The 11,212-nt window shown below is 58.0% G+C and overlaps 1 protein-coding gene across 12 annotated transcripts in view; it reads left to right on the top strand.

Annotated features, from left to right (window-relative positions):
- Positions 1 to 11,150, top strand: part of ANK1 (ankyrin 1) — a 57,181-nt gene extending 46,031 nt beyond the window's left edge. For 6 of the 12 annotated variants that reach the window (XM_017732178.1, XM_017732189.1, XM_017732199.1 and 3 more), the window contains 12 exons: positions 86 to 205; positions 422 to 506; positions 766 to 840; positions 1,318 to 1,449; positions 1,653 to 1,799; positions 2,323 to 2,331; positions 3,428 to 3,980; positions 4,665 to 4,923; positions 6,161 to 6,244; positions 6,501 to 6,668; positions 6,970 to 7,091; positions 8,863 to 11,150. In XM_017732178.1, the coding sequence (XP_017587667.1) occupies positions 86 to 205; positions 422 to 506; positions 766 to 840; positions 1,318 to 1,449; positions 1,653 to 1,799; positions 2,323 to 2,331; positions 3,428 to 3,980; positions 4,665 to 4,923; positions 6,161 to 6,244; positions 6,501 to 6,668; positions 6,970 to 7,068 (1,731 nt within the window). In that variant the 3' untranslated portion in view covers positions 7,069 to 7,091; positions 8,863 to 11,150. The other 6 variants (XM_017732231.1, XM_017732193.1, XM_017732184.1 and 3 more) reach the window with 6 other exon arrangements.
- The last annotated feature ends 62 nt before the right edge of the window (positions 11,151 to 11,212 follow it).

Raw genomic sequence — 11,212 nt, 5'->3', positions numbered from 1 at the left:
CAAGGTAATGTCGGGTTACAGGACTGGGCAACCAGTTAGGGCCCTTGGCTTGTGCCAAGCCACCTAACTGGGCTCTGGCACTCAGGTCCGGGACAGCAGCCGGGAAGCCAGTGGCTCCCTGTCTTTCTTGCGTAAGGCCATGAAATACGAGGACCTCCAGCATGTGCTCTGCCACCTGAACATCAGCATACCACCCTGCACCAAGGTCAGTGTAGGCTCTTTGGCACTCTGGTAGGGGGCAGTGAGGGCCCATCCCTCTCCCAAGTGCAGGGGACGGCCCTTGCTGTCAGCTTTCTTCTTCACCTGCTCCATGTGGCCTTGTCATGCCATTCTGGAGCTGAAGGAGAAGCAGTTGTGTCAGGGCAGAGCTGCTGCCCTCTTTTCAAGCTGCTGACCCCTTGGTTTGTCACCATTTTCACAGGGAAGTGGCAGTGATGAGCGAAGGAGGACACTGACGCCATTGTCTCTGCGGGAGCGATACAGCATTCTAAGTGAGACCAGTTTTGGTATGCAGCCTGCTAGGACCATTCCAGCTCACTCACTACCTGCACTTGGGGTGCCCAAGCCAGTGGAAAGGCTGGGATGATCCTGTCATAGTCGCACTCATGGCAACTTCCCTTTCCCTGAAGGTTTCCTTGGTCCTGCCTGCAGGGCAGTGCTGTGCCTACGGGTCTGTGTGACCCCCACGGGCAGCACCCCGTTCCCCTCACCACTCTGGTGCAGAGCCCTGCACAGCTGAAGCTGTGACTCCCTTTTCTTCTCCAGGCTCTCTGAGCAGCACAGACAAGGCAGACCAGAAGATGGTTGACATAGCAGAACAGCTGGGCCTCAGCTGGGCCGGTGAGTCCACACCTGACAGTTCTGAGGATGCACAACACTCCTCGGAAAGCTGACACTTAAGGAGGCTGGAAGTGTGCTGCCAGGTGTAGTGACTGCTTTGCACTGCACCCTTGCTGTGAGCATTCCAGGGCACTGAAGTGAACCTTCCCACGGCTGTGCACATATTCACACGCACGGGTAGCAGGCTAGGGCTTTGTTATGAGTTGTACATATTGCTGCTGGTCGTTGCAGCCACACACCCAACGGCAGAGCCCACACTTCTCCTTAGCATGAGACCCTACTGCACTGGTCACAGCCAGCCTGAGCAGGGGGGGCTTCAACCTCTGCCCCATCCCAGCTCCTGTTCCTGCATGTTCTGCTGTGTTCAGTTGTATGTAACAGAGGGTCTCTGCACTGGTCCTGGCTGAGCCCTTCACAATGTCCCTAGCCTTGTGGTGGGCACCAGAGGGTCTGATACTGATGTGGTGTTTTCCCCAGAGCTGGCACGTGAGCTGCAATTTGGGGTGGATGACATCAACAGGATACGTGTGGAGAACCCCAATTCCCTTCTGGAGCAGAGCATAGCCTTACTCAACCTCTGGGCCAGCCGTGAGGGCAAGAATGTCAAGAGTGAGTAGTTGTGGTGCCCTTTTACAGGCACAGAGGTGGCAGGGCTAGCTGTGCAGAGCAGTGTGTGCATCTTCAAGGATCACTGGCTGGCTTTACAGTGGTGGTTCATGCATATCTGCCTTCCCTGCCCACCTGGAGCGTGTCTGGGGCATGGCTGTGTCTCCCCAAGTGACCAGTTTGCTGACACCATCTTCCCCCTGCAGTGGAGAACCTGTACACTGCACTGAGGAACATTGACCGCGGCGAGATTGTCAACATGCTGGAGGGCTCTGGTCGGCAGAGCCGCAGCCTGAAGGGAAGTTGGCGCTACACGGACAGAGACTACTCCCTCTCACCATCCCAGATGAATGGTGAGCCCCAGCTTCTGGCAGGGAATGCAGGAGGGCCCTGGGGGCACAGTCTGTGCAGAGATTGGGGCTGGTGTCTTGCCTGACCAGGTTGCACCCACTGAGAACTGAGTGGGCACAAGGCATTGCTGACAGATGTGGCCTCTTCACTGGGGCTTATGCTGCTGAAAGCTTGGCTCTGCCATACTGCTTTCTCAGAAATTCTCCAGGTGGGATTGACATGTGTTCCTTATCCCAATGTGCCAGTGAGAGGTGCCTCTGGCTATGCAAGCTGAGCCAGGGAGCTCACAGAGTCCTGGCTGTCCAGCTGTGGTGGTGTGCCTGGATGTGGGGACACAGCCTGGATGTGCATATGCCTGGATGTGGGGAGTCAGCTGTGGCATATGCTGCTGGGGAGCCGGCACACCAGACAGGGGCAGGGCTTTGTGCTGCTACAGCCCTGCACTGTGGCTCTGCCCCTGCAGCACTGGCTCATCGCTCTCTCCCTCTCTGTCTCTTGTTCTGTTTTCTCAAACATGCCACCTAGTGCTGCCAGGTGCGGGCACTCCTGTGGGTCACTTCTTTTCACCTTTCTCCTCTGAGCTCATCCTGGCCTCTCCTCTCATCTTCTTCCACTGCCTGTCTCCACTGTCTCCACCTCAGCTAAGCCCTCCGGGAGCTGCATCCTGCTCCAGTGACTGCATGTCATCAGGGACTGCCCCTCTTGCAGCTGTCATGCTTGCAGGCAGCCATCCCAGGCCTTCTCCTCCTGCACAGTCCCAGGCTCCTTCTCTCACTGGCACTGCACTGCATGCCTCTGGCCAGGCACCTGCCCATGGGTGCCCTTTCTGTGCCAAGGGTCCCAGCTGTACCCTGTGCCTTGGCTGTGGCTGGCATTCCCTGGCTGCCAGGGGAGCAGAACAGGTTCACTGCTGAACTCCAGGGGTGAAAAAATGGCTCAGAGCTGAAGAAGGCTGAGCAAAGCCACCTGCATGGGTGGGAGTGCCTGGCTTGGTTGTAGTTCATACGGATGTGCCTGAGCTGTGCACGTGGCCCTGGGTGATGAGACATAACGATGGCCTGTAGCCCTGGAGACACCAACAGGGTTGTGAGGCCTCCTGTAGAGCCTGGGATTGCATGGTGTGTACTGGGGCCATCCTTCTCTGCTCATGGTACTTCCAGCCTGCTCCTCTGTGCTGTGGAGAGTGTTTGGCTTTGAGAGTTGGTGCCTGCCAGACTTGGCTACTTGAACTCCAGGCTAACTGCCAGCCAGCTGGTACTGGATGGGGGCTGTGGGCAGGGACCAGGGGTCTGATGGAGCAAGGTAGCAAAGAGGGCACTGTGTCCTGCAGAGTGGATGGAGCATTGTGTGAACACCAGGCCAATCCTCCTCCCAGGAAGGAGGCAGCCACAGGACCTGCCCAAACCAGCCCCAGGACTTGAAGGGAGGCATGGCAGCATTTGCAGGGAGCATGTGAAACCAGCCGCTGCTGTGAGCACAGCCCTGCTCAACCTGGCCACAGGGGGCTATGGCATGACCATTGCTGTCCTTGGGGCAGTCATCCTTCCAGAGGCTGGTTCCCTTTTGCCCTACTGTGCTTGTGCGTGCGTGAGATGGCTGCTGGAGATGATGCCTCTGTCTGCCCATATAGGTTACGCTTCACTGCAGGACGAGCTGCTGTCCCCTGCCTCCCTGCATTACACACTGCCATCCCCGCTGCGTGCCGACCAGTACTGGAATGAGGTGGCCATCATGGATGCTATCCCCATGGCTGCCACTGAGCAGGATGCCCTGATGGAGATGTCCGACATGCAGGTGTGGTCCTCGGGGCTCACCCCCTCGCTGGTGACTGCTGAGGACTCCTCTCTGGAGTGCAGCAAGGCTGAGGACTCCGATGCCACAAGCGAAGGCCGGTTCCCAGGGCAACTTCTAGCAGATGCTCATGGCCCAGACCACATGGGCTCTATGGACCTGGTTGAGGATGACACAGTGGACTCAGATGCCATGAATGGCCTGATTGACCTTCTAGAGCAGGAGGAGGGGCAGAGGCCAGAGGGGAAGATGCCATCTGGTGATCATCAACCAGGGACTGGGGAGCAGGACCCGGAGAGTGAAGTCTCTTTTGTTTCAGTTCAGCAGAAGGTGCAAGCCAGGATCATGACATCACCTACCTTTAGCCATGCTGTGGAGAAGAGTGCAGACAGGTACTGCTGCCTGGGGCACCAGGGTGACCGTGGTAGGGGAGCACAACTGCTTTGCCAGCTACTGCCCTGTGCTGGGCCAGCTGCAATAATCTCCCTGCTTTGCTTGCTTCTCTGCTGGTCTCCAGCTCTGGAGCCCAGGCATCTGCAGTACACAGAACAATGGTTGGGCCTTTCTGGCAATGCTCTGGAGGGCTCCTTGCAGACCACCTGGGAGGAACCCCAGTCAGCCAGGCCCTGCATGTAGGTCGTACTTACCAGAGCTAACCCTAACCTGGGCTGCCTCCTTCCACATTCCCAGTGGCACTGGACCCATTAGGTCCCTGGCGGCGCCCAGCAATGCTCCACAGCATTAGACCACATTAGAGCTAGACCACACTAGACCATTAGAGCACAGCATGCTCTTGCCTCAGATCCTGGCAGCCAAGCCGTGAGGCTGTGGGATGGGCAAGGAGCATGGTGTGGAGCTGGCCTGTGCCTTTTGTGCATCTGCGTTTTGTGCTGCTTCTGCCGGGTGCCCAGCAGTGCCGTGAGCTGGGGAGTGGAGCCAGCGCCTGTGGGGTGCAGGCTGCGCCGGTGTGCCTGCCGGAGCTCGGCTGGTGCTCAGGGTGCAGCACTCCATGCAAAGCTGACTGCCTCTCTCTCTCTGTCTCTCTCTCCCTATCCTTGTCCCTCTCCGGTGCCCAGGCTGAGGGACTGGAATGCAGAAGGCTCCTTTATCTCCTGCCTACAGGACCTGACACCGGGCTCCTGGCAGGAGGGAGTCACCCGAAGGCTGCTCCCAACGCACACCACAGCCTCCGGGGCACAGGGCCAGGAGCAAGAGCAGGTCCTGATGCCAGCCATGGAGCTGATGCGGATCAGCTCTGCAGAGGACAGCGACTGGCAGCCTCAGCACCCCGCAGGCGGCTGGCAGGAGGAGGCCGACAGCCGCTTCTTTGGGCAGGTGAGGGTAGGAGCAGGGGACTCAGCCCTGCAGGAAGTGGCGACCCTATGGACAGCCTTTTCTGGAGTCTGCTGCAAGGCCAGTCAGGCAGACCAGGTGCTACCTCTTCAAGTCTTCTGGCACACTTCCTGCCCCTGGGGGTGCCTCTCAGCCCAGAATAGCCTGCTGTGCTTGATACCTGAGCTCTTGCTCTCCATTTATAACCCAGTCACCCTCCCAGACTTCTTCCTTATTGAGTATCTGCCCTGGCTGCCAGCCCAACAGCCTGCTGGAGCCAGAAATAGAGCTGGTCTAGGGGCCAGGCTGGGTGGTGGGCTTGATGCCATGGTCACACAGAGCCAGCAGGTACAAGGTGAGGGCAAGCACCTTTCCCCAGCCAGAGCACGCACAGCCATCCCGGCAGCACGGCCATGCTTGGAGGTGGCTGCTCAGCTCTGCCGTGTGCGTTACCTGAGTCACTAGTGATTGCAATGACACCCCAAAGCCCTGGCTTTTGCCCAGGGCTTCGTCCTGTGACAGAGGACTGCACGCTGCCCTCCCACCGTAGTCAGGAGGACAGGCTGTTGGGCAAGCTGACAGAGAAGAGGGACAGATCTGTCCTGGCCACATGACTTTGAGAGAAGCTGTGACTGCAAAGGACGCCCCACCTGCCCGCTCCCTTCTCGCCGCCCACAGCCAGCAGAGCTGCGGCAGCTGAGGTTACAGCAGCTCCCGCAGAGCCGGGGCACTGCGTGGGCAGGCTGCAGACCCGCAGGGCGCGATGCAGCCGGGTAGCATGGCTGAGTTCTGACAGCGGGCTCAGACCCGCGGGCACACGCGCAGCTGTGCGTGCGGAGGCAGGATGTGGGCTTTCCTGGCCCAGCTGCTGATCGCTCTGGTGCTTCTGGCCTTCTTCCTGGTCAGCTGCCAGAACGTCATGCACATCGTCAGGGGCTCTGTCCGCTTCCTGCTCAAACACGCCCATCGTGAGCTGGACAAGGAGCTCGGGGAGAGCCAGGGGCTGGCGGATGACGAGGAGGCTCTCTCCGCCAGAGTCGTCCGCCGGCGCGTCCTCGTGAAGGTAACGAGCGGGGGAGCTGAGGGACCAGCCCCAGGGCAGATGCGGAGGAAAGCAGTGAAGGGTCAGGGCAGGGTGGGAGACGGAGGCTGTGGGGTGCATGTCAGGTGTACTGTTCTACCTGCAAAACAACTCACCCCACCGCCCTCAAATGCCCTGATCTCCCTCCTGTTCCTGCAGGGGAATGAAGCCCTTCATCTCCCTGGAGAGCAGGTGACTGAGGAGCAGTTCACAGATGATCAAGGCAATATCATCACCAAGAAGGTGAGTAATCAGGGGCAAGATATGGGCAAGGGCATGCTGCAGCCTTTCTCTTCTCCCCTCCACCCAGCTGCTCCCTGTAGCCCAGGGGCCCATGTAGGGCCTTTTCGTCCCACTGTCTTCGGTTACAGTCACGGCACTTCTCCAGCTCATGGGACGGAGGCTGCACACCACGTGCAGTTCAGGACCAGACTGGGTGAGGAGGGAGTTATGGTGCCCTGGGGCTAGCTGTGACGCCCAGCTGTGTGGGTCTCCACAGATTATCCGGAAGGTGGTGCGTCAGCTGGGCCCTGGTGACATGGGTGACAGGCAGGAACAGGAGGAGCTGATTCTGGAGGGCTCCCTACAGGAGCCCCAAGACCTGGAGGCTGAGGATGATCACTTCATGAAATATTCCATCTTGCACCGGGATGGTCTGGGCGCCAAGGTACAGTGTGGATCATAGCCCTGCCTTGTAGGCAGCCTGCCTGGGCCAGCACCCAGGACTCTCAGGACTTCTGCAGGACTTTCAGGCTCTGGGACTGTGGCACCCTCTGTCCTTTCTTCTGCCCTGCTCTCCTCTCCTGTTTCCCCTCTAAGACTTCCAGGGGCAAATCTTGCCCACTGCACCAGTCTTGCTTGGTGTTTTCTGCCTGCCAACTGACTCTGCCTTTCCCTCTCCTGTCCTCTTCTCTATGTCTGTCTGTTCTCCTGGGTGGTCCTGCTTCCTGCCCCTGCGGCTTCCTCAGGAGGAGGTGCGAGTGCGTGTCCCGAAACCAGAGGTCTCTGGGGGCAGGATGGGGGCTCAGATAGTGAAACGAGCCAGCCTGAAAAGGGGGAAGCAGTGACCCCTCAAATGGCCTCTTTTGAGGTAACCCTACCTTTGCTCTTCCTTCTGTCCTGGCTCTCCATGCTGCTGCCTGCACTGAGCTGCTGGTCATGCATATTCTCCTGGGGAAAGTGTGGCGGGGCTGTGCCGAGCTCTCGGCCTGCAGAGAGGGTTTGCTGTGCTGCAGCAAAAGACTGAGGGTGGGCAGCAGTGTGCCCCTGCTGATAACCTGCTCCTGGGTGCTGTGAGGACAGGGTGCCCTGGTCTGCAGCGATGCTCCAGCCAGCTGTGTGTACAGCACCCTACTGCAGCCACTGTGGCAAGGGTTGCTACTGCAGTGACAGCATCCTGGGTGCTCAGGGTGATGGTCCTCAGTGACAGGGCCACAGAGTTATTACTCCTGGTTATGCTGGGCTACAGACAGGGGGATGGTCTTTGTCCAAAGCCACTCCAGGGAAAAAAGTTGCATTTGCTTGGGATCTGAGCAGAACCACCCCCTTCATGCATGAGCACTAACTGTGCAGCCTTGTGGAGCTGGTGCCTTGGTGTCCCCTTCCCAAGGGGTGCAGCTGGGCACTGGCAGAGCTGTGGGTCAGATGAAGGGTTCTGTGGGGCCATGATCTACTTCCTCTGCTTACAGCACTGTTCTGGGAGATGCAGCTGCTTCCTCTGCTAGCCATGGAGAGGATAGCAGTGAGGTCTACTGAAGCCAGGATGAGGGCAGGCCTTGGCAGAGTGCTGCTGGGGGGTGTCGGGGCAGTAGGGATGCAGGAGTGGTGGGTGCAGGAACATGACACTTGTAGGGGCTGATGACAGGGCACCTGCCTTTGACCTAGGACATTTTTTCCACTGATCCCCACTGAGCTCAGAATCACCACTTGAATCTTGTGCATTCCCTGGTCCTCCTGCCTTCCCTGTGGAGTGGGACTAGACCAGGTTGAAGGCAGGGTGCTTGGCACAGCACACTTGAGCCCAGCTGCATCATTTTTCTCTGCACACTCACTGCTGGGCTGACAATGCAGCACTGGGGAAAGGTGTTGCATGTGTGCTCCCCAGCTGCCCAGCACTGCCTGAGCCTGGTAGGAGGCTGCCAAGCACGGGCAGTTGGTCCTCTGGCTTCTGCTGTACATGCATGGCTTGCTCTGTCCTCCCTCTCTCTTCTCTCCACTCTGTTAGTGAGCTCTCTGTGGGTGTGCGAAAGTCAAGAGGCTTATGCTTGTGGGCACATGTTCGTGCAAACTCTGTCCCCCTCTGCCTGCCCCACTCCCTGGGCAGTCCCTGGCTCTGCCTCTCTCTGGGGCACTGCTCCTGTTGCTTTGCTTTTGCAGTTTTCCATTGTGTGAGAGTGGTCCAGGGTGTGCACTGGGGAAGGTCTTCCTCACTGCTGGGAGAGTCGGGTGCAGTCAGTCACCCTAGCTGAGGCACAGGGCTCAAGGCTGGCCTCCTCCATCCCAGAACCTAGAGCAGTCCTCCCAGCTCCTTCCCAGTGCCACATTGCTGTTGGTGCAGCTCAGCCCCTGCTTGCTGCTGTCTGCAGATGGGGCAGCGCCATCAATACCATCGATGTCATTGCTCCTAGCTCCAGGCAGGCCACTTAGTGGTGCTCTGTCACTGTCTCTGTGACACCCCCCAAAACTTGTTGTGTGGTTGCTTGGCAGAGTGGGTGCATGTGGGACAAGCACAGTGTACAGAAGGGACTTCCCAGCCATGTACCTGGCTGCCCCACCATTTATCCTGGATGTGCCACCATGAATGCCTGGTAACCCTATTCCCCTGGTAACCCCCATTCCTGTGTCTCTCTGTGTCTCTCCAGGATCACACCTCAACACCAAACCACTGAACTTCACACACGTTCTGACACATACCTGAGAAGAGAGGAGAGGAGAGGAGAGGAGAGGAGAGGAGAGGAGAGGAGAGGAGAGGAGAGGAGAGCAGAGAGTGGAGGGGAGCAGGGCTGGCTGTACATGTTTCTATAGGCTAATGGCATGATTTCTGTATGAGACATACTTACCGTCCTATCCGCATGACTGACTGACTGCAAGACGCATGAGCTACAGTACTTAAAACTGACGAGGGGCCTCCGTCCCTGCCCCGCTGCTGCCAGGAGCCCAGAGACAGCACCACGCACCAGGGGCATGCTCTCAGCTCCTTTGGGAGGCAAGAGCTGGAGTAGAAGATGATGAGAGGGCTCTGTGTGATCGCGTGCATAGATGCATCTCCACGTCTGTGCTCCAGCTGCAAGAGGAAAGCTGGGACAGCATGGTACTGCTCACCACGGAAGGAGAGGTGCTTGGCCCCCCCACAAATGCCTGTGCTGCCTCTGCTGGACTTGCTTTTCATCCCTCCCTGTGAGTGTTGGGTTTTGGGGAGGGCAGCAGTGGACAGAGGGTGCAAAGGGAGGCTGCAGGGAGCACAGCTGCCCTGGGCAGAGGGACTGGTGCAGGGCTGCCCTTCCTCTCCCTAGCACGTGCAAAGTCTCCCACCAGGGCAGAGCTCTGGGCTGAGCACTGAGCTCGTTGCTTATGTTGAAAGTGTAAACTGTACAGCAATCAGCCTTGTGTATATGAACCAATAAATACTATGCAAACCCCTAGGGACACTCTAGCAGTATGTACAAAGCACTAACAGCTCTGCTCTCAAATACCTCTTCAGGCTGCAGGATGGGCAAAGCCTTTGGAATATGTGAGCAGCTCTGGTGAATGGAGCAGGAAGGCTATAGGAGTGAGAGGGCAGCAGCCTGCCCCTGTCCTGTGCCCCTCTGCCTGAGCCTGGCCCCTTCCTGGCCTGAAGAGGCGGGGCCTAGAGGTGCAGTCCCATGGGTCTGCCCATGGTCCAGCCCCAGTTTGCGTTGGCTCCAGCTGGGTTGAAGCTGTAGGCCTGCGTTGAGGTGCTCGGGGCCCAGGGAGGATGTGCAGTGAGAGAGAGCAGGGAGTGCTTGTGCCACACATGGGGTTGTGCCTAGCTCTACTCAGCACAATATCTGCTCAGGAGATGAGCCGGGAGCTAGCAATAGCCAACAGCCGTGCAATACGCACCCCAGGCAAGGGCTTTGCAGGGACCCTGGCCTCCCTGCAAGGGAGGTTATAGCCCTGGATACTGACCCTCCCGGGACCAATCCCAGAGACATGGGGGCTGCTGCCCCGGTGGCTGCGTTTTCTCCAGGTGGAATGTGCTGTGGCAGCAGCCTGAGCCCTGGGGCCACCTCAGACCAGCTGCTCTAGCAGGAGAGCAGCACTGGGCAGAGCTGCCCAGGCAGCTCAGAGTCAGGGAGTAGATTGAACCTGTGGTAATACTTGACCCCAGGAGCGCAGGGTGCAGGTAGCGGCACTTGGTCCTACATCCCTGATCCTGTCCTTTACCTAACTGATGTGGGGACCTGGCCTTTGTAGCACAGTGATGTGGGGACCCCCTGCTCTTTCTCCTGGAAGTGGCCATGGACCTGCTTTGCAGAGTCTGGGTTTATTCTCTGTGGCCAGGTGCAGAACAAGCGCACCTCCAGCTTCAGGCCATGGGATGGTGGCTTTGGCAGGGCAACCCTGCCTTTCAGTGGGCGTGCATCTGCTGGGAGAGCTCCTGCCTGCCCTGTGGCCAAGAATAAGCCTCGCTGCAGCGAAGCAACTGACCCAGCTTAGCCTTGGAGAGCAAAGCAGTCCCTTCCCCACCCCAAAGTTGAGCCATATAGGCACAGACTCTCCGTCCATCACCCTTGCTGCGTACAATAACCTCCCTAGACCCACTGCAACAGCTGACTCCGTAGCATCACCCTAGAGTTGTATGTGGGTCCAGTGCTTTGGCCTTGTGTATGCCATAGGGAATGTGCTGTGCTGCAACTGTGCCAGGCACCTGCAGTGACATTGCTTTGCGCTCAGATTGCTTGTAGGGCTGGTAGGGGGAGGCTGCACCCAACATTGAGCCTAGAGAATGCTGCAGTCTGCACACTAGAAGCTTTTTAGAAGTTTTAAAAAATTACTTTTATTTTCTTTTTTTAATTGTTATGGAAACAAGCCTTTTGGATTTCCCTGTCTTAGGTCCTGATGTATAGATCATTTCCCTGTACACCAGCTATCAGACTACGAATTAATAAATAAATCAACACAAACAGTGTCTCATCTCTGCTTTTCCAAAGGTGGGGAAGATGGAGACCCCGGGGGTGGGTCCCCTCT

The sequence above is a fragment of the Corvus brachyrhynchos genome, unplaced genomic scaffold, assembly GCF_000691975.1.
Source record: "Corvus brachyrhynchos isolate BGI_N302 unplaced genomic scaffold, ASM69197v1 scaffold150, whole genome shotgun sequence".
NCBI lineage: Eukaryota > Metazoa > Chordata > Aves > Passeriformes > Corvidae > Corvus > Corvus brachyrhynchos.
Note: the sequence above shows the minus strand (reverse complement) of the source record. Positions and strands in the feature narration are given on the sequence as shown.